At 44.2% G+C, this 20797-nt stretch overlaps 2 protein-coding genes and 1 long non-coding RNA gene across 3 annotated transcripts in view; all 3 read right to left on the reverse strand.

The window, feature by feature from the left end:
- Positions 1-3880, reverse strand: LOC136577611 (protein kinase C delta type-like). The gene is made up of 5 exons (XM_066577534.1): positions 3815-3880; positions 3571-3633; positions 2443-3000; positions 2235-2278; positions 1-1159 (listed from the first exon to the last, which is right to left on the reverse strand). The coding sequence occupies exons 1-4, from the start codon at positions 3844-3846 to the stop codon at positions 2254-2256; spliced, it is 678 nt and encodes a 225-aa protein (XP_066433631.1). The 5' UTR covers positions 3847-3880; the 3' UTR covers positions 1-1159; positions 2235-2253.
- A 4255-nt stretch (positions 3881-8135) lies between these two features.
- LOC136577951 (protein kinase C delta type-like) lies at positions 8136-11713 on the reverse strand. Its single transcript, XM_066577863.1, has 5 exons — positions 11682-11713; positions 11438-11500; positions 10310-10867; positions 10102-10145; positions 8136-9026 (listed from the first exon to the last, which is right to left on the reverse strand). The coding sequence occupies exons 1-4, from the start codon at positions 11711-11713 to the stop codon at positions 10121-10123; spliced, it is 678 nt and encodes a 225-aa protein (XP_066433960.1). The 3' UTR covers positions 8136-9026; positions 10102-10120.
- Positions 11714-11732: 19 nt separating this feature from the next.
- LOC136577612 (uncharacterized) overlaps positions 11733-20797 on the reverse strand; it is a 29845-nt gene continuing 20780 nt past the window's right edge. Inside the window, exon 3 of the long non-coding RNA XR_010786521.1 lies at positions 11733-11935. This is a non-coding gene — a long non-coding RNA (uncharacterized lncRNA). The remainder of the gene's footprint in view (positions 11936-20797) is intronic.

Genomic DNA, 20797 nt, shown 5'->3' on the forward strand with positions numbered 1-20797 from the left:
GAACATTTTATTTATAGTTGTAGGAAATGGAAGATTTTATGATGGGGAATTTTGAGTCTGAGTTGATCCAGGGGAAGGCGAAAAAACCCCTTGAGGTATACGCCAATGGTCCTCAAGGGGAAAAAAATCCTTCCTGACCCCAAATATGGCGATCAGAACAAGTCCCAGGATCAAAGCCAACCTTTGACCTATCTGACTGTGTAAAATGTATTATTTTCATAAACCTAAATAAATTAATCTGTTAGTACTATTTATTGTTTGTGTGAAATATAAAGTGTATCAAACTAAACCTATTTATAGACTGTGTTGATCCAGAGGAAGGCGAAAACCCCCTTGAGGAAAGAGCCAATTATCCTGTTTTAAGGGGGGAAAAATCCTTCCTGACCCCAAATATGGCGACCAGAATAAATCTCAGGATCAAACGCCAGCCGCTCCCCTCCCTGGTATATGTGATGTCAGCTGAGGGTTTGTTGCTTTTTTTAGGTTTATATTATGTTATTTATGTAGCTGTTTCCTTGTAAATAAAACCTATTTAAGGCAGTAAGTTGATCCAGAGGAAGGCAAAAACCTCCTTGAGGTATGAGCCAATTGTCCTCAAGATGGAAAAATTCCTTCCTGACCCCAAATATGGCGATCAGAACAAGTCCCAGGATCAAAGCCGAAATCTACACCTATCTGTGTGTATACGTGTGTCTATGTATGTGTTTGTGTCTATACTTGTGTCTATGTATGTGTTTGTGTGTATACTTGTGTCTATGTATGTGTTTGTGTGTATACTTGTGTCTATGTATGTGTTTGTGTCTATACTTGTGTCTATGTATGTGTTTGTGTGTATACTTGTATCTAGTCTTCATGTATGTAGTGTGTGCTACTTACCCGGCCTGTGCCGAGGTCTTACTGGTAACCAGGAGTTCAGGGATAATAGTCACTCGGGCTATTCTTCCTGAACTCGCCAGTTACCGATCAAGCACAGGCCGCTCCGGGGGTGTAGAGGGTCTTCAGGAGAGGATGGTATCTGATGCCAGCTGGAGGATGTCAAGGTTTAGTGTAGCGGATGGTAATACGCAGCATACAGATGGTGGAGAGAGGGTGTTGGTGGTAAGCCGAGCTCTTCTACAGCAGAGTCGTGGATTCAGGAGGCAGTTGGCGCGGGCTGAGCCTACAAGACATAAGAGAGAAGTGTTAGTTACCTCTTGTGGATCAGATGTAAAAAGGAGTGAATTTCTGCAACTGTGTCTTTACTATGAGTTGTTATTAGGAGTTTTGCAATTACTGAAGCCATAATGGAGGCCATATTGCTTGTGAACTAGATTTACCAAACTCTAGAGAGAATGAATCAAAGGGGGAAAATTAGAGTATTTTATGCTACATTTTGACGCGAAAGGTTGCAAAAATTGTTGCAAGTCCTGCTTGCACAAAAATTTTGCAACCCTTTGTCTACTGTGGCGGCGCATGCCATTTCCCAAAAAGAGGGCGTGGCCTCCCTAGAATATGGGCCCTTATGCACTGCATGATAATCATTCAGATTCTCGCTGTATTGTGGGAATCTGAAGCATAATCGCGCAGTGCAAATGCCAACAGCAACTGAATGAAGAATGATAATTCATTCATCATTCAGTTTCTGCAAGCATAAAAATCAAGTGCTGATCATCCTGTGTGAGGGACCCGAACACATTTCTTATAATTTTTTCCAGAAACTGACATAAATTATACCAGAAATGCAGCTAAGATTGTGTATGTGTATGTATAGGTGTACAGATATGTATGTGTAGGTATGTATAGGTGCACAGATATGTATGTGTAGGTGTGTATAGGTGCACAGATATGTATGTGTAGGTGTGTATAGGTGTACAGATATGTATGTGTAGGTGTGTATAGGTGCACAGATATGTATGTGTAGGTGTGTATAGGTGCACAGATATGTATGTGTAGGTGTATAGGTGCACAGATATGTATGTGTAGGTGTGTATAGGTGCACAGATATGTATGTGTAGGTGTGTATAGGTGCACAGATATGTATGTGTAGGTGTATAGGTGCACAGATATGTATGTGTAGGTGTGTATAGGTGCACAGATATGTATGTGTAGGTGTGTATAGGTGCACAGATATGTATGGTAGGTGTGTATAGGTGCACAGATATGTATGGTAGGTGTGTATAGGTACACAGATATGTATGGTAGGTGTGTATAGGTACACAGATATGTGTGTGTATGTGTGTATAGAGGATACTTACCAGATGGTTGTGGCTTCCTTCACCATCGGATTCTTCTCGTCATCCTAAGAAGAGGCAGAGACATAGTAATTACTGGAGCAAAAATAAATGAAGACTGCGGACCTGACCTGGTGACATGAAGCAGGGTTACTATATGACCAGAGGAACAATAATGATATACACAGAGGTCAGACTGAAGAACATTATCCCTAGAGGAGGAAGATCTTACCGGGTCCAGCTTGGTGAAGTGAACGAGAATCCGTCCATGGGGTGAAAGGGTGGTCCATCCTCCGGCCACTGCAGGTCTCGGTTCTCCAGAACTCTCCAGAACGGCTTGAATGGCGGCCGTGATCTCTTCAGTTCCAGGTCTGCCCAATCTATGGTGGTAAAGAAAGGGTGACCTCGGATGTTCTTATACACACCCAGCCTCTTCTCAGGAGTCTTACGCAGCAGTCTCTCCAGGAGATGCTTTAAGTCAGCATCAAGCCAAGATGGAAATTTTGGCTCCTTCCTGGTGATGGCTTTGATGATGGCCTTTCTCCTGATGGGGCCGTGGTAGAATGGGGATTGTCCTGCCGCCATCCAGGATACGACAATCCCCAGGCTCCACCAGTCGACTGCTGCGTCGTACTCCTTTCCAAGAAGCACCTCTGGGGCCATAAATTGGAATGTGCCGGTCACTCCACTTATCTTATTAGACGAGGTGACGCCGTCTTGGGCCAGCCCCAGGTCGATCAGGCGGATGTGTCCAGATCTGTCCAGCATGATGTTGTCCGGCTTTATGTCTCTGCAATGACAAAAAGAGAAGTGCAAATCAGTTCAGTGATCCAGGAGACTAAGGGTGAATGCACATGGGCAGATTTGAATTGCGGAATCCATAGTAGGCGACCGCCTCCAGATTCCGCAGCCAATACCGCCCATAGCATGCAATACAAAAATAATTCTTTATGCACACGAGCGGAAACCAATTGCAGTTTCCACTCGGGGATGAAAAAAAAAATCGCAGCATGCTCCATTTTCCTGTGGATTTCGCATGCACGGCTTCCATTGCAGTCAATGGAAGCTGCCCGAACCAACGCCCATCCGCAATTGACATTGTGGACAGGTGGCGGATTCTGCGAGAAAAGCGTGAGTTTAAAAAAAATCTTTACTGGTCATGTCCGGTACACGCAGATGCTGGGCACAGGGTTGGATTCTGCTTCAGGATCCCGGGTGTGGAATCCAAACCTGTTCGTGTGCATGCGGCCTTAGGGATGTACTGCAGCAAAACCAGTCCTAATTCAGGATTCTGGGAAAGCTGGGTACATTACCTCCACCATTGCCAGGAAACAGAGGAGTGTGGGGAAGTTGTGCTTACCGGTGGACGATGCTGCCTCGGTGCAGGAACTGGAGGCCGCATGCAATCTCCGCTGTGTAGAATCTGAGAGAAGAGTGTAGTATCAATGACATGAAATCAGTCCCCTAACATCATGTGATCAGTGTGTCTGTCCCCACCAGAAGAGGCGCTGTTCATGGCAGCCTGCACGCCCGCCATTCCTCTATATACCTGTCATGTCACCCTCAGTATTTCCCACCCGTCTCCTGATCAGTCATTTACTCACCTCACATGGCTGATGTCCAGGCAGCCGCACATCTTGATCGTTGCTGCCAGGCTTCCTCCGGACAGATACTCCGTGATGAAGTAGGCCCAGTCGTCAGACTGCTGTGCGGTGTACAGATGGCAGATGAAGGGGCAGTCTTGGGCCGTCAGGAGTATCCGTCGCTCTCTCTGTATGATATGCGCGTTGCTCCTTTTTAAGTTGATAACCTTGATGGCCACGAAGGTGTTTCTTCCGGGGAAAGATGCCAGAACCACCTGAAGAAAGAAGGAGGAAATGATCACTGACAGCGGCCAGAGGGGAAACCATATACATTTATTACAGGGGGGATTTATCTCATATCTATCCATCTATCTATCTCATATCTATCTATCTCATATCTATCTATCTATCTATCTATCTCATATCTATCTATCTATCTATCTCATATCTATCTATCTATCTATCTATCTATCTATCTATCTCATATCTATCTATCTATCTATCTCATATCTATCTATCTATCTATCTCATATCTATCTATCTCATATCTATCTATCTATCTATCTCATATCTATCTATCTATCTATCTATCTATCTCATATCTATCCATCTATCTATCTCATATCTATCTATCTCCTATCTATCTATCTATCTATCTATCTCATATCTATCTATCTATCTCATATCTATCTATCTATCTCATATCTATCTATCTATCTCTCTATCTATCTACCTACCTATCTATCTCATATCTATCTCATATCTATCTACCTACCTATCTATCTCATATCTATCCATCTATCTATCTATCTCATATCTATCCATCTCATATCTATCTATCTCCTCTCTATCTATCTATCTCCTATCTATCTATCTATCTATCTATCTATCTATCTATCTATCTATCTATCTATCTATCTATCTATCTCATATCTATCTATCTATCCATCTATCTATCTATCTATCTATCTCATATCTATCTATCTATCTATCTATCTATCTCATATCTATCTCATATCTATCTATCCATCCATCCATCCATCCATCCATCCATCCATCTATCTATCCATCCATCTCTCACTCTCTCTCTGGTTTTTTGGAGGACCAGAACAATTATCACAACAAAAACAAAAGATCCCTATTAAATTTGTACTCTGTTAAAAAAAAGGTCATATAAGCAAAGACTGATCTATCATTCAGGCATTTTATCCCACAAATCACTAAATATACAGTATTGTGCAAAGGTTTTAGGCAGGTGTGAAAAAATGTTTTAATGTAAGAGTTTTTGTTTCTCCAAAAATAGTCGTCTGATTGAGTCTAAATTTATTCTGCATTATGACCCAAAATATACAGCCAACGTCATTAAGAACTATCTTTAAGCCAGGGTGCTGCCGCTGCTGATCTTTACAATCTGGTTTTGTGAAGGGCAGATCTGCTACTACAAACATACAGAAAATTCTAACAATTCTTGATGTTGAGACTAATCCATCAGTTCACCCCTTTTTTTGGCACTTTTGACAATAGATGCAGAAAAGGCGTTTGATAACGTCTCGTGGAAATGGTTGGGGCAGTGATGGATAAGATGGGCTTTAAGGGCCCCTATTGTTCATATATATGGAACCTATATGCCTCCCCACAGGCACAAATATACACCCCCGGATTTCTTCCACTACAAAAGCACATCAGGCAGAGGCGCCCTCTCTCCCTGCTACTTTTTAATATGGCAATAGAACCATTCACACGTATGTTGGAGGGAAACATGGATATAGAAGGGATCAAGATCTGCAATAAGACTATTTAAGGGTTTGTCCGGCTGTAACATGTGGATCTATACACTTCTGTATGGCCATTACAAAGCACTTTGTAATAGAGTGTGTGCTTTGTAAATGAGCCATACAGAAGATAAATACTTACCTGTACCGGTGGCCCCCCCCCCCCCCCCTCACCCCTGTACTTACCATTCCGTCGTCCTTGAACATGACAAATCCAGCCGTCTCTCCTCTTCATTCGTAGCTTGCCAGCTTGTTGGGAACATGCGTCTCCTCCGTCGCACATACGCAGTTCAGTCAATTCTGCTGACAGTCCGGAGCTGAAGCAAAAACAGCAGTGTCCACTGGCCGACTGTCCTCAGCTGAAGGTTAAGTGGGGTGTGGGAATGGTGTGTGGAGGGTCACTATTACTGCTGGGGCAACTATTGGGGGTCTGCATTACTGCTGGTGCAACTATTGGGGGTCACTATTACTGCTGGGGCAAGTATTGGGGGTCACTTTTTCTGCTGGGGAAACTATTGGGGTCACTATTACTTTTGGGGCAATTATTAGGGGTCACTATTACTGCTGGGGCAATTATTGGGGGTCACTAATACTGCTGGGACAACTATTGGGGGTCACTGTTACTGCTGGGGCAACTATTGGGGATCACTATTACTGCTGGGGCAACTATTGGGGTTCGCTATTACAGCTGGGACAATTATTGGGGGTCATTAGTACGGCTGGGGCAATTATTGGGGGTCACTATTACTCCTGAGGCAACTATTGGGGATCACTGTTATTGCTAGGGCAACTATTGGGGGTCACTGTTACTGCTGGGGCAACTATTGGGGGTCATTCTTATTGCTGAGGCAACTATTTGGGGTCACTGTTATTGCTGGGGCAACTATTGGGGGTCATTCTTATTGATGGGGCAACTATTTGGGGTCACTGTTACTGCTGGGGCAACTATTTGGGGTAACTGTTATTGCTGGGGCAACTATCGGGGGTCACTATTACGGCTGAGGCAATTATTGGGGCATCACTATTACTGTTGGGGGAACTATTAAGGGGCCCTGTTACTCCTGGGGAAAGTATTGGGGGTCACTATGACTCCTGGGACAACTATTGGGGGTTACCATTACCGCTGGGGAAATTATTGGGGGTCACTATGACACACACCATCCTTATAATAAGCAAAAGATGCAAGCTGCAAGCCACCCCCCCCCCCCCCCCCGGATGGGATCGGATATACTACAACAATTAAAATAGATTTAGAGAGATTGGAGATAGAAAGATGTGCAGAATCCCAAGCTTCAACGTTTTTTAAGAAATGGCAAAGTTTAATCGAAAGGTTTCTGGATGCAAATGTGATCACTGAGTGTATGCGCCCGTTTACCAACACAACCTGGTACTATGTCCACGCTGACGCAAATCGTTGGGGAGATTAAACATAACATAAATCAATAGCCGTACAGGAGAAGCTTTATTCAGGGGAAAATTATATATCAAGGTGGTCCGAAATTAGTTAACGAAGAATTAAGAAACACACTCAACGACGTGCCAGTAATTACCACCTTTATTTACATGAAGTTTTGGTTTAGATGTTGATAAGTTACAAAGTTACACTCTTTCACATGCATATATATATACACACACACATATATATATATATATATATATATATATATATAAACGATAAGTGACATTAATGGTACAAACAACCTAGACACACCGTGTGGGTATAACATGTTACTTCTCCTGCTACATCTGAGTTATTGGTAATACACATAGGAGTATTAGTAATTGCTAGTGAAGACAACGCGTGATCAGTCTTTGGAGAAATTGGAATCCTTTGGTTTACCATTATACTTGAGACAGAAGTAACGTGTATAAATGTAGATCCAATGTCCTGTAAGATACCGCTGGGATTATTATTATTTGTTTGTTTTATGTTGTGATAATATGAAAATGACAATAAAAAAAAGTTTAAAAAAACCCAAACTATCTTTACCAGAAGAGAAGCAGTTGTAACACTTAGGGCTCATGTCCACGGGCAAAATATGATTTAAGATCCGCAGCGGATCTCCCGCATGCGGATCCGCATCCCATAGGGATGCATTGACCACCCGCGGGTAGATAAATACCCGCGGATCGTCAATAAAAGGGATTTAAAAAAAAATGGAGCATGGAAAAATCCGGACCATGCTCCATTTTCGTGCGGGTCTCCCGCGGGGACGGCTCCCGCGGGCTTCTATTGAAGCCTATGGAAGCCGTCCGGATCCGCGGGAGACCTAAAATAGGAATTTAAAGTATTTACCATCCGGCGCGGGCGGGGAAGGTCAGCTGTTCCTCACGGCCGCATCTTCCTTGCTTCGGCTCGGCGGATGTGCCCGGCGCATGCGCGCGGCACGTCGGCGACGTGCCGGCGACGTGCCGCCGGCGTCAGGAATTCATCCGCCGGCCGAAAATGAAGATCCGGCCGTGAGGAACAGCTGATCTTCTCCGCCCGCGCCGGATGGTAAATACTTTTAAATTCTTATTTTCGGCGCTCATAAATTAATCTGTTAGTACTATTTATTGTTTGTGTGAAATATAAAGTGTATCAAACTAAACCTATTTATAGACTGTGTTGATCCAGAGGAAGGCGAAAACCCCCTTGAGGAAAGAGCCAATTATCCTGTTTTAAGGGGGGAAAAATCCTTCCTGACCCCAAATATGGCGACCAGAATAAATCTCAGGATCAAACGCCAGCCGCTCCCCTCCCTGGTATATGTGATGTCAGCTGAGGGTTTGTTGCTTTTTTTAGGTTTATATTATGTTATTTATGTAGCTGTTTCCTTGTAAATAAAACCTATTTAAGGCAGTAAGTTGATCCAGAGGAAGGCAAAAACCTCCTTGAGGTATGAGCCAATTGTCCTCAAGATGGAAAAATTCCTTCCTGACCCCAAATATGGCGATCAGAACAAGTCCCAGGATCAAAGCCGAAATCTACACCTATCTGTGTGTATACGTGTGTCTATGTATGTGTTTGTGTCTATACTTGTGTCTATGTATGTGTTTGTGTGTATACTTGTGTCTATGTATGTGTTTGTGTGTATACTTGTGTCTATGTATGTGTTTGTGTCTATACTTGTGTCTATGTATGTGTTTGTGTGTATACTTGTATCTAGTCTTCATGTATGTAGTGTGTGCTACTTACCCGGCCTGTGCCGAGGTCTTACTGGTAACCAGGAGTTCAGGGATAATAGTCACTCGGGCTATTCTTCCTGAACTCGCCAGTTACCGATCAAGCACAGGCCGCTCCGGGGGTGTAGAGGGTCTTCAGGAGAGGATGGTATCTGATGCCAGCTGGAGGATGTCAAGGTTTAGTGTAGCGGATGGTAATACGCAGCATACAGATGGTGGAGAGAGGGTGTTGGTGGTAAGCCGAGCTCTTCTACAGCAGAGTCGTGGATTCAGGAGGCAGTTGGCGCGGGCTGAGCCTACAAGACATAAGAGAGAAGTGTTAGTTACCTCTTGTGGATCAGATGTAAAAAGGAGTGAATTTCTGCAACTGTGTCTTTACTATGAGTTGTTATTAGGAGTTTTGCAATTACTGAAGCCATAATGGAGGCCATATTGCTTGTGAACTAGATTTACCAAACTCTAGAGAGAATGAATCAAAGGGGGAAAATTAGAGTATTTTATGCTACATTTTGACGCGAAAGGTTGCAAAAATTGTTGCAAGTCCTGCTTGCACAAAAATTTTGCAACCCTTTGTCTACTGTGGCGGCGCATGCCATTTCCCAAAAAGAGGGCGTGGCCTCCCTAGAATATGGGCCCTTATGCACTGCATGATAATCATTCAGATTCTCGCTGTATTGTGGGAATCTGAAGCATAATCGCGCAGTGCAAATGCCAACAGCAACTGAATGAAGAATGATAATTCATTCATCATTCAGTTTCTGCAAGCATAAAAATCAAGTGCTGATCATCCTGTGTGAGGGACCCGAACACATTTCTTATAATTTTTTCCAGAAACTGACATAAATTATACCAGAAATGCAGCTAAGATTGTGTATGTGTATGTATAGGTGTACAGATATGTATGTGTAGGTATGTATAGGTGCACAGATATGTATGTGTAGGTGTGTATAGGTGCACAGATATGTATGTGTAGGTGTGTATAGGTGTACAGATATGTATGTGTAGGTGTGTATAGGTGCACAGATATGTATGTGTAGGTGTGTATAGGTGCACAGATATGTATGTGTAGGTGTATAGGTGCACAGATATGTATGTGTAGGTGTGTATAGGTGCACAGATATGTATGTGTAGGTGTGTATAGGTGCACAGATATGTATGTGTAGGTGTATAGGTGCACAGATATGTATGTGTAGGTGTGTATAGGTGCACAGATATGTATGTGTAGGTGTGTATAGGTGCACAGATATGTATGGTAGGTGTGTATAGGTGCACAGATATGTATGGTAGGTGTGTATAGGTACACAGATATGTATGGTAGGTGTGTATAGGTACACAGATATGTGTGTGTATGTGTGTATAGAGGATACTTACCAGATGGTTGTGGCTTCCTTCACCATCGGATTCTTCTCGTCATCCTAAGAAGAGGCAGAGACATAGTAATTACTGGAGCAAAAATAAATGAAGACTGCGGACCTGACCTGGTGACATGAAGCAGGGTTACTATATGACCAGAGGAACAATAATGATATACACAGAGGTCAGACTGAAGAACATTATCCCTAGAGGAGGAAGATCTTACCGGGTCCAGCTTGGTGAAGTGAACGAGAATCCGTCCATGGGGTGAAAGGGTGGTCCATCCTCCGGCCACTGCAGGTCTCGGTTCTCCAGAACTCTCCAGAACGGCTTGAATGGCGGCCGTGATCTCTTCAGTTCCAGGTCTGCCCAATCTATGGTGGTAAAGAAAGGGTGACCTCGGATGTTCTTATACACACCCAGCCTCTTCTCAGGAGTCTTACGCAGCAGTCTCTCCAGGAGATGCTTTAAGTCAGCATCAAGCCAAGATGGAAATTTTGGCTCCTTCCTGGTGATGGCTTTGATGATGGCCTTTCTCCTGATGGGGCCGTGGTAGAATGGGGATTGTCCTGCCGCCATCCAGGATACGACAATCCCCAGGCTCCACCAGTCGACTGCTGCGTCGTACTCCTTTCCAAGAAGCACCTCTGGGGCCATAAATTGGAATGTGCCGGTCACTCCACTTATCTTATTAGACGAGGTGACGCCGTCTTGGGCCAGCCCCAGGTCGATCAGGCGGATGTGTCCAGATCTGTCCAGCATGATGTTGTCCGGCTTTATGTCTCTGCAATGACAAAAAGAGAAGTGCAAATCAGTTCAGTGATCCAGGAGACTAAGGGTGAATGCACATGGGCAGATTTGAATTGCGGAATCCATAGTAGGCGACCGCCTCCAGATTCCGCAGCCAATACCGCCCATAGCATGCAATACAAAAATAATTCTTTATGCACACGAGCGGAAACCAATTGCAGTTTCCACTCGGGGATGAAAAAAAAAATCGCAGCATGCTCCATTTTCCTGTGGATTTCGCATGCACGGCTTCCATTGCAGTCAATGGAAGCTGCCCGAACCAACGCCCATCCGCAATTGACATTGTGGACAGGTGGCGGATTCTGCGAGAAAAGCGTGAGTTTAAAAAAAATCTTTACTGGTCATGTCCGGTACACGCAGATGCTGGGCACAGGGTTGGATTCTGCTTCAGGATCCCGGGTGTGGAATCCAAACCTGTTCGTGTGCATGCGGCCTTAGGGATGTACTGCAGCAAAACCAGTCCTAATTCAGGATTCTGGGAAAGCTGGGTACATTACCTCCACCATTGCCAGGAAACAGAGGAGTGTGGGGAAGTTGTGCTTACCGGTGGACGATGCTGCCTCGGTGCAGGAACTGGAGGCCGCATGCAATCTCCGCTGTGTAGAATCTGAGAGAAGAGTGTAGTATCAATGACATGAAATCAGTCCCCTAACATCATGTGATCAGTGTGTCTGTCCCCACCAGAAGAGGCGCTGTTCATGGCAGCCTGCACGCCCGCCATTCCTCTATATACCTGTCATGTCACCCTCAGTATTTCCCACCCGTCTCCTGATCAGTCATTTACTCACCTCACATGGCTGATGTCCAGGCAGCCGCACATCTTGATCGTTGCTGCCAGGCTTCCTCCGGACAGATACTCCGTGATGAAGTAGGCCCAGTCGTCAGACTGCTGTGCGGTGTACAGATGGCAGATGAAGGGGCAGTCTTGGGCCGTCAGGAGTATCCGTCGCTCTCTCTGTATGATATGCGCGTTGCTCCTTTTTAAGTTGATAACCTTGATGGCCACGAAGGTGTTTCTTCCGGGGAAAGATGCCAGAACCACCTGAAGAAAGAAGGAGGAAATGATCACTGACAGCGGCCAGAGGGGAAATCATATACATTTATTACAGGGGGGATTTATCTCATATCTATCCATCTATCTATCTCATATCTATCTATCTCATATCTATCTATCTATCTATCTATCTCATATCTATCTATCTATCTATCTCATATCTATCTATCTATCTATCTATCTCATATCTATCTATCTATCTATCTCATATCTATCTATCTATCTATCTCATATCTATCTATCTCATATCTATCTATCTATCTATCTCATATCTATCTATCTATCTATCTATCTCATATCTATCCATCTATCTATCTCATATCTATCTATCTCCTATCTATCTATCTATCTATCTCATATCTATCTATCTATCTCATATCTATCTATCTATCTCATATCTATCTATCTATCTCTCTATCTATCTACCTACCTATCTATCTCATATCTATCTCATATCTATCTACCTACCTATCTATCTCATATCTATCCATCTATCTATCTATCTCATATCTATCCATCTCATATCTATCTATCTCCTCTCTATCTATCTATCTCCTATCTATCTATCTATCTATCTATCTATCTCATATCTATCTATCTATCCATCTATCTATCTATCTATCTATCTCATATCTATCTATCTATCTATCTATCTATCTCATATCTATCTCATATCTATCTATCCATCCATCCATCCATCCATCCATCCATCCATCCATCCATCTATCTATCCATCCATCTCTCACTCTCTCTCTGGTTTTTTGGAGGACCAGAACAATTATCACAACAAAAACAAAAGATCCCTATTAAATTTGTACTCTGTTAAAAAAAAGGTCATATAAGCAAAGACTGATCTATCATTCAGGCATTTTATCCCACAAATCACTAAATATACAGTATTGTGCAAAGGTTTTAGGCAGGTGTGAAAAAATGTTTTAATGTAAGAGTTTTTGTTTCTCCAAAAATAGTCGTCTGATTGAGTCTAAATTTATTCTGCATTATGACCCAAAATATACAGCCAACGTCATTAAGAACTATCTTTAAGCCAGGGTGCTGCCGCTGCTGATCTTTACAATCTGGTTTTGTGAAGGGCAGATCTGCTACTACAAACATACAGAAAATTCTAACAATTCTTGATGTTGAGACTAATCCATCAGTTCACCCCTTTTTTTGGCACTTTTGACAATAGATGCAGAAAAGGCGTTTGATAACGTCTCGTGGAAATGGTTGGGGCAGTGATGGATAAGATGGGCTTTAAGGGCCCCTATTGTTCATATATATGGAACCTATATGCCTCCCCACAGGCACAAATATACACCCCCGGATTTCTTCCACTACAAAAGCACATCAGGCAGAGGCGCCCTCTCTCCCTGCTACTTTTTAATATGGCAATAGAACCATTCACACGTATGTTGGAGGGAAACATGGATATAGAAGGGATCAAGATCTGCAATAAGACTATTTAAGGGTTTGTCCGGCTGTAACATGTGGATCTATACACTTCTGTATGGCCATTACAAAGCACTTTGTAATAGAGTGTGTGCTTTGTAAATGAGCCATACAGAAGATAAATACTTACCTGTACCGGTGGCCCCCCCCCCCCCCCCCTCACCCCTGTACTTACCATTCCGTCGTCCTTGAACATGACAAATCCAGCCGTCTCTCCTCTTCATTCGTAGCTTGCCAGCTTGTTGGGAACATGCGTCTCCTCCGTCGCACATACGCAGTTCAGTCAATTCTGCTGACAGTCCGGAGCTGAAGCAAAAACAGCAGTGTCCACTGGCCGACTGTCCTCAGCTGAAGGTTAAGTGGGGTGTGGGAATGGTGTGTGGAGGGTCACTATTACTGCTGGGGCAACTATTGGGGGTCTGCATTACTGCTGGTGCAACTATTGGGGGTCACTATTACTGCTGGGGCAAGTATTGGGGGTCACTTTTTCTGCTGGGGAAACTATTGGGGTCACTATTACTTTTGGGGCAATTATTAGGGGTCACTATTACTGCTGGGGCAATTATTGGGGGTCACTAATACTGCTGGGACAACTATTGGGGGTCACTGTTACTGCTGGGGCAACTATTGGGGATCACTATTACTGCTGGGGCAACTATTGGGGTTCGCTATTACAGCTGGGACAATTATTGGGGGTCATTAGTACGGCTGGGGCAATTATTGGGGGTCACTATTACTCCTGAGGCAACTATTGGGGATCACTGTTATTGCTAGGGCAACTATTGGGGGTCACTGTTACTGCTGGGGCAACTATTGGGGGTCATTCTTATTGCTGAGGCAACTATTTGGGGTCACTGTTATTGCTGGGGCAACTATTGGGGGTCATTCTTATTGATGGGGCAACTATTTGGGGTCACTGTTACTGCTGGGGCAACTATTTGGGGTAACTGTTATTGCTGGGGCAACTATCGGGGGTCACTATTACGGCTGAGGCAATTATTGGGGCATCACTATTACTGTTGGGGGAACTATTAAGGGGCCCTGTTACTCCTGGGGAAAGTATTGGGGGTCACTATGACTCCTGGGACAACTATTGGGGGTTACCATTACCGCTGGGGAAATTATTGGGGGTCACTATGACACACACCATCCTTATAATAAGCAAAAGATGCAAGCTGCAAGCCACCCCCCCCCCCCCCCCCCGGATGGGATCGGATATACTACAACAATTAAAATAGATTTAGAGAGATTGGAGATAGAAAGATGTGCAGAATCCCAAGCTTCAACGTTTTTTAAGAAATGGCAAAGTTTAATCGAAAGGTTTCTGGATGCAAATGTGATCACTGAGTGTATGCGCCCGTTTACCAACACAACCTGGTACTATGTCCACGCTGACGCAAATCGTTGGGGAGATTAAACATAACATAAATCAATAGCCGTACAGGAGAAGCTTTATTCAGGGGAAAATTATATATCAAGGTGGTCCGAAATTAGTTAACGAAGAATTAAGAAACACACTCAACGACGTGCCAGTAATTACCACCTTTATTTACATGAAGTTTTGGTTTAGATGTTGATAAGTTACAAAGTTACACTCTTTCACATGCATATATATATACACACACACACATATATATATATATATATATATATATATATATATATAAACGATAAGTGACATTAATGGTACAAACAACCTAGACACACCGTGTGGGTATAACATGTTACTTCTCCTGCTACATCTGAGTTATTGGTAATACACATAGGAGTATTAGTAATTGCTAGTGAAGACAACGCGTGATCAGTCTTTGGAGAAATTGGAATCCTTTGGTTTACCATTATACTTGAGACAGAAGTAACGTGTATAAATGTAGATCCAATGTCCTGTAAGATACCGCTGGGATTATTATTATTTGTTTGTTTTATGTTGTGATAATATGAAAATGACAATAAAAAAAAGTTTAAAAAAACCCAAACTATCTTTACCAGAAGAGAAGCAGTTGTAACACTTAGGGCTCATGTCCACGGGCAAAATATGATTTAAGATCCGCAGCGGATCTCCCGCATGCGGATCCGCATCCCATAGGGATGCATTGACCACCCGCGGGTAGATAAATACCCGCGGATCGTCAATAAAAGGGATTTAAAAAAAAATGGAGCATGGAAAAATCCGGACCATGCTCCATTTTCGTGCGGGTCTCCCGCGGGGACGGCTCCCGCGGGCTTCTATTGAAGCCTATGGAAGCCGTCCGGATCCGCGGGAGACCTAAAATAGGAATTTAAAGTATTTACCATCCGGCGCGGGCGGGGAAGGTCAGCTGTTCCTCACGGCCGCATCTTCCTTGCTTCGGCTCGGCGGATGTGCCCGGCGCATGCGCGCGGCACGTCGGCGACGTGCCGGCGACGTGCCGCCGGCGTCAGGAATTCATCCGCCGGCCGAAAATGAAGATCCGGCCGTGAGGAACAGCTGATCTTCTCCGCCCGCGCCGGATGGTAAATACTTTTAAATTCTTATTTTCGGCGCTCATGTCCGCGGGGCAGGAGGGACCCGCTGCAGATTCTACATGTAGAATCTGCAGCGGATCTGATTTTCCCCGTGGACATGAGGCCTTACCTTGCTGAAGCTTCCTCTGCCCAAGATCTGAAGGCCGGTGAAGCAACTGATGTCAAAGCTGTGGTCTGATGGTACGAGGTCCTGGCTGCTGCCCGGTCTTGGCTCCTCATCCTCATCCTCTCCGCTCCTCTTCCTCCTCTTTATCTCCGTGAGTCCGCTCACGCTCTGCTCCTCCCTCTTCCGCTTCTTGCCGTCTCCTCTGTGTCCATTGGACGTCATTTTTCACAATCCTGTAGTCTTTGATCCAAGCGCTGCCGTCGACAGTTGATTGGAAATGGCAGTTGGGCGAGTAGAGGTCAAAGGTCAGTGAAGCCGATGCTGGCATTGCCTGCCAGTACTCTGCTCTGCCATATACACTGTGATGTGGGCACCATGAGTGATGGTCTATAGCCCAGAGAAATGGAGAAATTCATGGCTGGTTCTTCTAGTGCCACATTATCAGTAGATGGGGCAGGGATGGCACTTCATGTCTGGGTTGGCAGCGGTGCCCATAGTTCATCAGAAACTCCTGGAGTTATTAGAAAACTTGCAGTTGTGTGGAAATTGAAATGAGCCCGGTGGAGGAATAAACCATAAATTGTACTGATGACGGGAATAATAAAGCCTTGTGGGGGTCATTCTCTGCTCCATTCAATAAGTGTTCATCATCCAGATACATGATGTGTATTTCCATAGGTTACAATGGGCAGCGCCCTCGCCAGTACAGATCTGGGTGTACCGGGGGGGGGGGGGGGGGGGGGGGGAGATGCTTCTATGGAAGTTACAGAGGGGTTCATCCACAATGATGGATTATTCTAGGGTGTGAAATGTTACATAGGGGTCATTTATGGGGGCTGTAAATTGGCGCAGTAATGTATATACGGCATTATGAGGCCTGAGAAGCACTAAGACTTTATTTATTACACTGAGCCCATAAATACTTTATGATATAAATGTAATAGTGTCCAATCTGAAGTCGGGGGGGAGAGGTTGTATATAAGATATAGCCAGGCTTATTGTTGGGTCTTTCAGGGTTGCATTAACCCCTTAAGGACTCGGCCCTTTTTTCCCATTTTTGTTCCCCCCCCCCCCCTTTTAAAGAACATTATAACTTTTTTATTTATCCATTAACGTAGCTGTATTAGGGTTTCATTTTTGCGGGAAGAGTTGTATTTTTCAATTGTACTATTTTAATACACCATATGATGTACTGAAAGAACTTTTAAAAAAATTGTAAGTGGAGTAAAATGGAAAAAAATGAAAGTCCGCCATCTTTGTGTGCGTCTTGTTTCTACGGCGTACGTACTGCAACAAAAATGACCTGATTATTTTTTGGGTCAGTACTATTACTACGATAGCAAATGTAGGAAGAGGTCCAACACTGGATTAAAAGGGTTAAGCTATGGTCATTGCAGGGCTTAAGGTGGTTTCACATCTCCGTAGGGAGTTCGGGATTCCTGGGGGAGCAAGAAAGGGGATTTCCCAGGCCGAATAGATCCGTCTTATGACGGAACCAAACAGCACAGAATAGACCCAATTGATTACAATGGGGTCCGTTCCCTTTCTGCTGAGCTGCCCGGCTTTTAGCTGCAAGAAAAGGCACTTTATGCATCGATTTTTCTTCCGATATTTTGTGCCGGACCCACATCAGACCCTCCGACCGGTGGCTCCAGCGCAGATGTGAAAACCACCCACTATAAAATGCCTGTCAGTATACAGTATAGTATACGTCTGAAATATTACATTATATAAGTGATCAAATGATTGCAAGTTATGGGGGCAAAAAATGAAAATAAGTAAAATAAAGATTTCTTAATTATTCCCAACAAAATCGTAAAAAACTATTCGAACTTTAGATAAAAAGCCCTTTCCCAGTCGTCAAACAAAGAAAAAAGTTTAAAAAAAATTGGAATTGCCGTGTCCGTGAAAGTCCAATTCATTAAAATATTATATTATTAAAGGGGTTGTCCTGCGCCGAAACGGGGTTTTTTTTTTTTTCAATAGCCCCCCCGTTCGGCGCGAGACAAACCCGATGCAGGGATAAAAAAAAAAAACGGGTAGTACTTACCCGAATCCCCGCGCTCCGGTGACTTCTTACTTACCTTGTGAAGATGGCCGCCGGGATCTTCACTCTCGGTGGACCGCAGGTCTTCTGTGCGGTCCATTGCCGATTCCAGCCTCCTGATTGGCTGGAATTGGCACACGTGACGGGGTGGAGCTACGAGGAGCCGCTCTCCGGCACGAGCGGCCCCATTCAGAAGGGAGAAGACCGGACTGCGCAAGCGCGTCTAATCGGGCGATTAGACGCTGAAAATTAGACGGCACCATGGAGACGAGGACGCCAGCAACGGAACAGGTAAGTGAATAACTTCTGTATGGCTCATAATTAATGCACGATGTATATTACAAAGTGCATTAATATGGCCATACAGAAGTGCTTACCCCAACTTTGTTTCGCGGGACAACCCCTTTAATCTACACAGTGAACGCCAACAGAAAAACTGTATGGTCATCCCGTCCTAATGAAATGTGATGAAAAAGTTGTTTATACCACAAAATTGTACCACTAAAAAACTACAGGTTGACTTGGAAAAAAATGAACCCTCACACGGCGGCAGCGACGGAAAAATAAAAACATTATGGGGGTCAAAAGCTGCAGACAGCGGTAGATGGACGACTGTTAGCGGCTTATCACAGCATCCGCCGGACCTCTGTCCTCTCGTCCTACTGGATCAACGGACAATACGCCTCTTCTTACGGTCTCCACCCTCTTTAGCTTCTATTATTGACGGTGGAGATGCTATTTTCCGATGGTATCTGCCATCTGTTCTCATTTCTTGATCTTTTGCACATTTTGTTCCGTTATATTGGATAAAATGTTATTTTGGGTACAATAGTGTTCTGTCCAAAATCCGTTCACATGTTGTGTACTTCAGGCAGTTTTATTCTGCCGGGCTTTTACTGCGCCGACACGGCCGTTCTTTGTTTTGCATACCTGTTATTTGTATTTAAAAATCTTAATAAACAAAGATTTTTTAATAAAGATTTTTTCCCATCTAGTTTTAAGTAGTAACACATAAAGTATAAACTTCTCTCTTTTTTTTTTGCGCCTGTTGTTTTCACGAATGTAATAAAATAGGACCTGCCCTATCTTGTGCGTGTTTGCACACCAAATAGCCCCATAGTGATCTATGGGAGGTGTACAAACACACATCTGCCTGTGTAGGTATGTGGTAAACACAGCGCATACCCACGATCACCGCCATCGCTTTAGGATAATAAGCCTGTTAAATCAGGGTGTTGGTGTGAACAAGCGGTCCCTGCGCAAATACGCTCCGTGTTGCGTATCACGCTCATCTGTTTAAGCCCTGACTCCCAGAATAAAAATAAAATGTCATTTTTACTGCACCCTGAGAAATAAAGCGCCACAAAACACACGGAGCGCACGCCAAATAAGAAAGCAAATGTACATTTTATTAACAAAACACGGCAGAGCAAACATTACAAACAGAAAACCAGAACTGCCCCGTATGAACCGAACACGGACCCCTTAGGCCTTATGCCCACAGCCGTGACGGACTCCACCAGCGGAGTCTGTCATGGCACCCCCAAAGACCTCATACCTCTCTGGATCCCCTGTACGCGTCCTACCTGGTGGCTATGAGCAGTACATAGCGTGACGTGCCGGTGGTGCAGGATGATGGCAGTGGGTGAGGACAGCAAAAGTATAGCATGACGGCCAGCTTCCATTGACTAAAATGGAAGCTGGCCGCGCGTATTTCCACGGCAATTAGAGCATGCCACGAATGCTTCAGCGCTGCAGAATTCTGCGGTGGAATTCCGTAGCGTGAACATTGAGCTATTAGGTCCAATAGAATCTAATAGCTCCGTGGTAATGCCGCGGCAGAGATCCGGCCATGGGCATTAGCCCTTATAGCCAATTATACTATTCCAATGAGTGTGTTTCCGGATCATAGAGGAGAGTTGGACATGCATTTTCCTCCCCCTGTCGTATGTGTATGTGTGCTATCCACTGCAAGTTGCACCCAAGAATCTCATGTGCAACTTGTATACGCCCGTCTAAATGGGTACTTATGGAGTTTCAGTTTTCTTTGTCTGACCAGCAGGGGGAGCTGTCAATTTTTCAACCTCAGTGCAAGACTTGCCCAGCTGGGAAAACATTTGAATATGGTGTCTGGTCACAGTGCATCATGGTTCTAAATATTGAGTTCCAAGAAATGGATTATGAATGATTGTTAATTTTTGTCGCTCCTAGAGTGCGTTCACACGACGCTGATGTGCTGTGGATCTTTTCGCAGGTTTTGGTGCGGATCTGCAGCATATTTCACCCCTTCAAGCTGAATACGCATTAAAAATACGCAACAAAGCAAATCAGCAACATGTGAATGCACCATTACATTATAGTTAGAGATGAGCGAACACCAAAATGTTCGGGTGTTCGTTATTTGGAACGAACTTTTCGCGATGCTCGAGGGTTCGTTTTGAACAACGAACCCCATTGAAGTCAATGGGCGACCAGAGCATTTTTGTATTTCGCCGATGCTCGCTAAGGTTTTCATGTGTGAAAATCTGGGCAATTCAAGAAAGTGATGGGAACGACACAGAAACGGATAGGGCAGGCGAGGGGCTACATGGTGGGCTGCATCTCAAGTTCACAGGTCCCACTATTAAGCCACAATAGCAGCAAGAGTGCCCCCCCCCCCCGCACTGTCAGCATAAAGATCGTCCTCCTCTGGCACAGCTGTAACAGCTGTAGCAGAGAAGAACGATGTTTGCCCATTGAATTC

The sequence above is a fragment of the Eleutherodactylus coqui genome, chromosome 8, assembly GCF_035609145.1.
Source record: "Eleutherodactylus coqui strain aEleCoq1 chromosome 8, aEleCoq1.hap1, whole genome shotgun sequence".
NCBI classification, from domain to species: Eukaryota; Metazoa; Chordata; class Amphibia; order Anura; family Eleutherodactylidae; genus Eleutherodactylus; species Eleutherodactylus coqui.

What these genes read in the sequence shown, in the direction of transcription:
- LOC136577611 (XM_066577534.1), bottom strand. Translation starts at nt 3,846, where the DNA reads ATGTGCGGCTGCCTGGACATCAGCCATGTGAG. An exon ending in CGAGGCAGCATCGTCCACCG is followed by an intron (nt 3,001 to 3,570) that starts GTAAGCACAACT and finishes TTGTCATTGCAG; the next exon opens with AGACATAAAGCCGGACAACA. An exon ending in ACTTCACCAAGCTGGACCCG is followed by an intron (nt 2,279 to 2,442) that starts GTAAGATCTTCC and finishes GCCTCTTCTTAG; the next exon opens with GATGACGAGAAGAATCCGAT.
- LOC136577951 (XM_066577863.1), bottom strand. Translation starts at nt 11,713, where the DNA reads ATGTGCGGCTGCCTGGACATCAGCCATGTGAG. An exon ending in CTGGACATCAGCCATGTGAG is followed by an intron (nt 11,501 to 11,681) that starts GTGAGTAAATGA and finishes CTCTTCTCTCAG; the next exon opens with ATTCTACACAGCGGAGATTG. An exon ending in ACTTCACCAAGCTGGACCCG is followed by an intron (nt 10,146 to 10,309) that starts GTAAGATCTTCC and finishes GCCTCTTCTTAG; the next exon opens with GATGACGAGAAGAATCCGAT.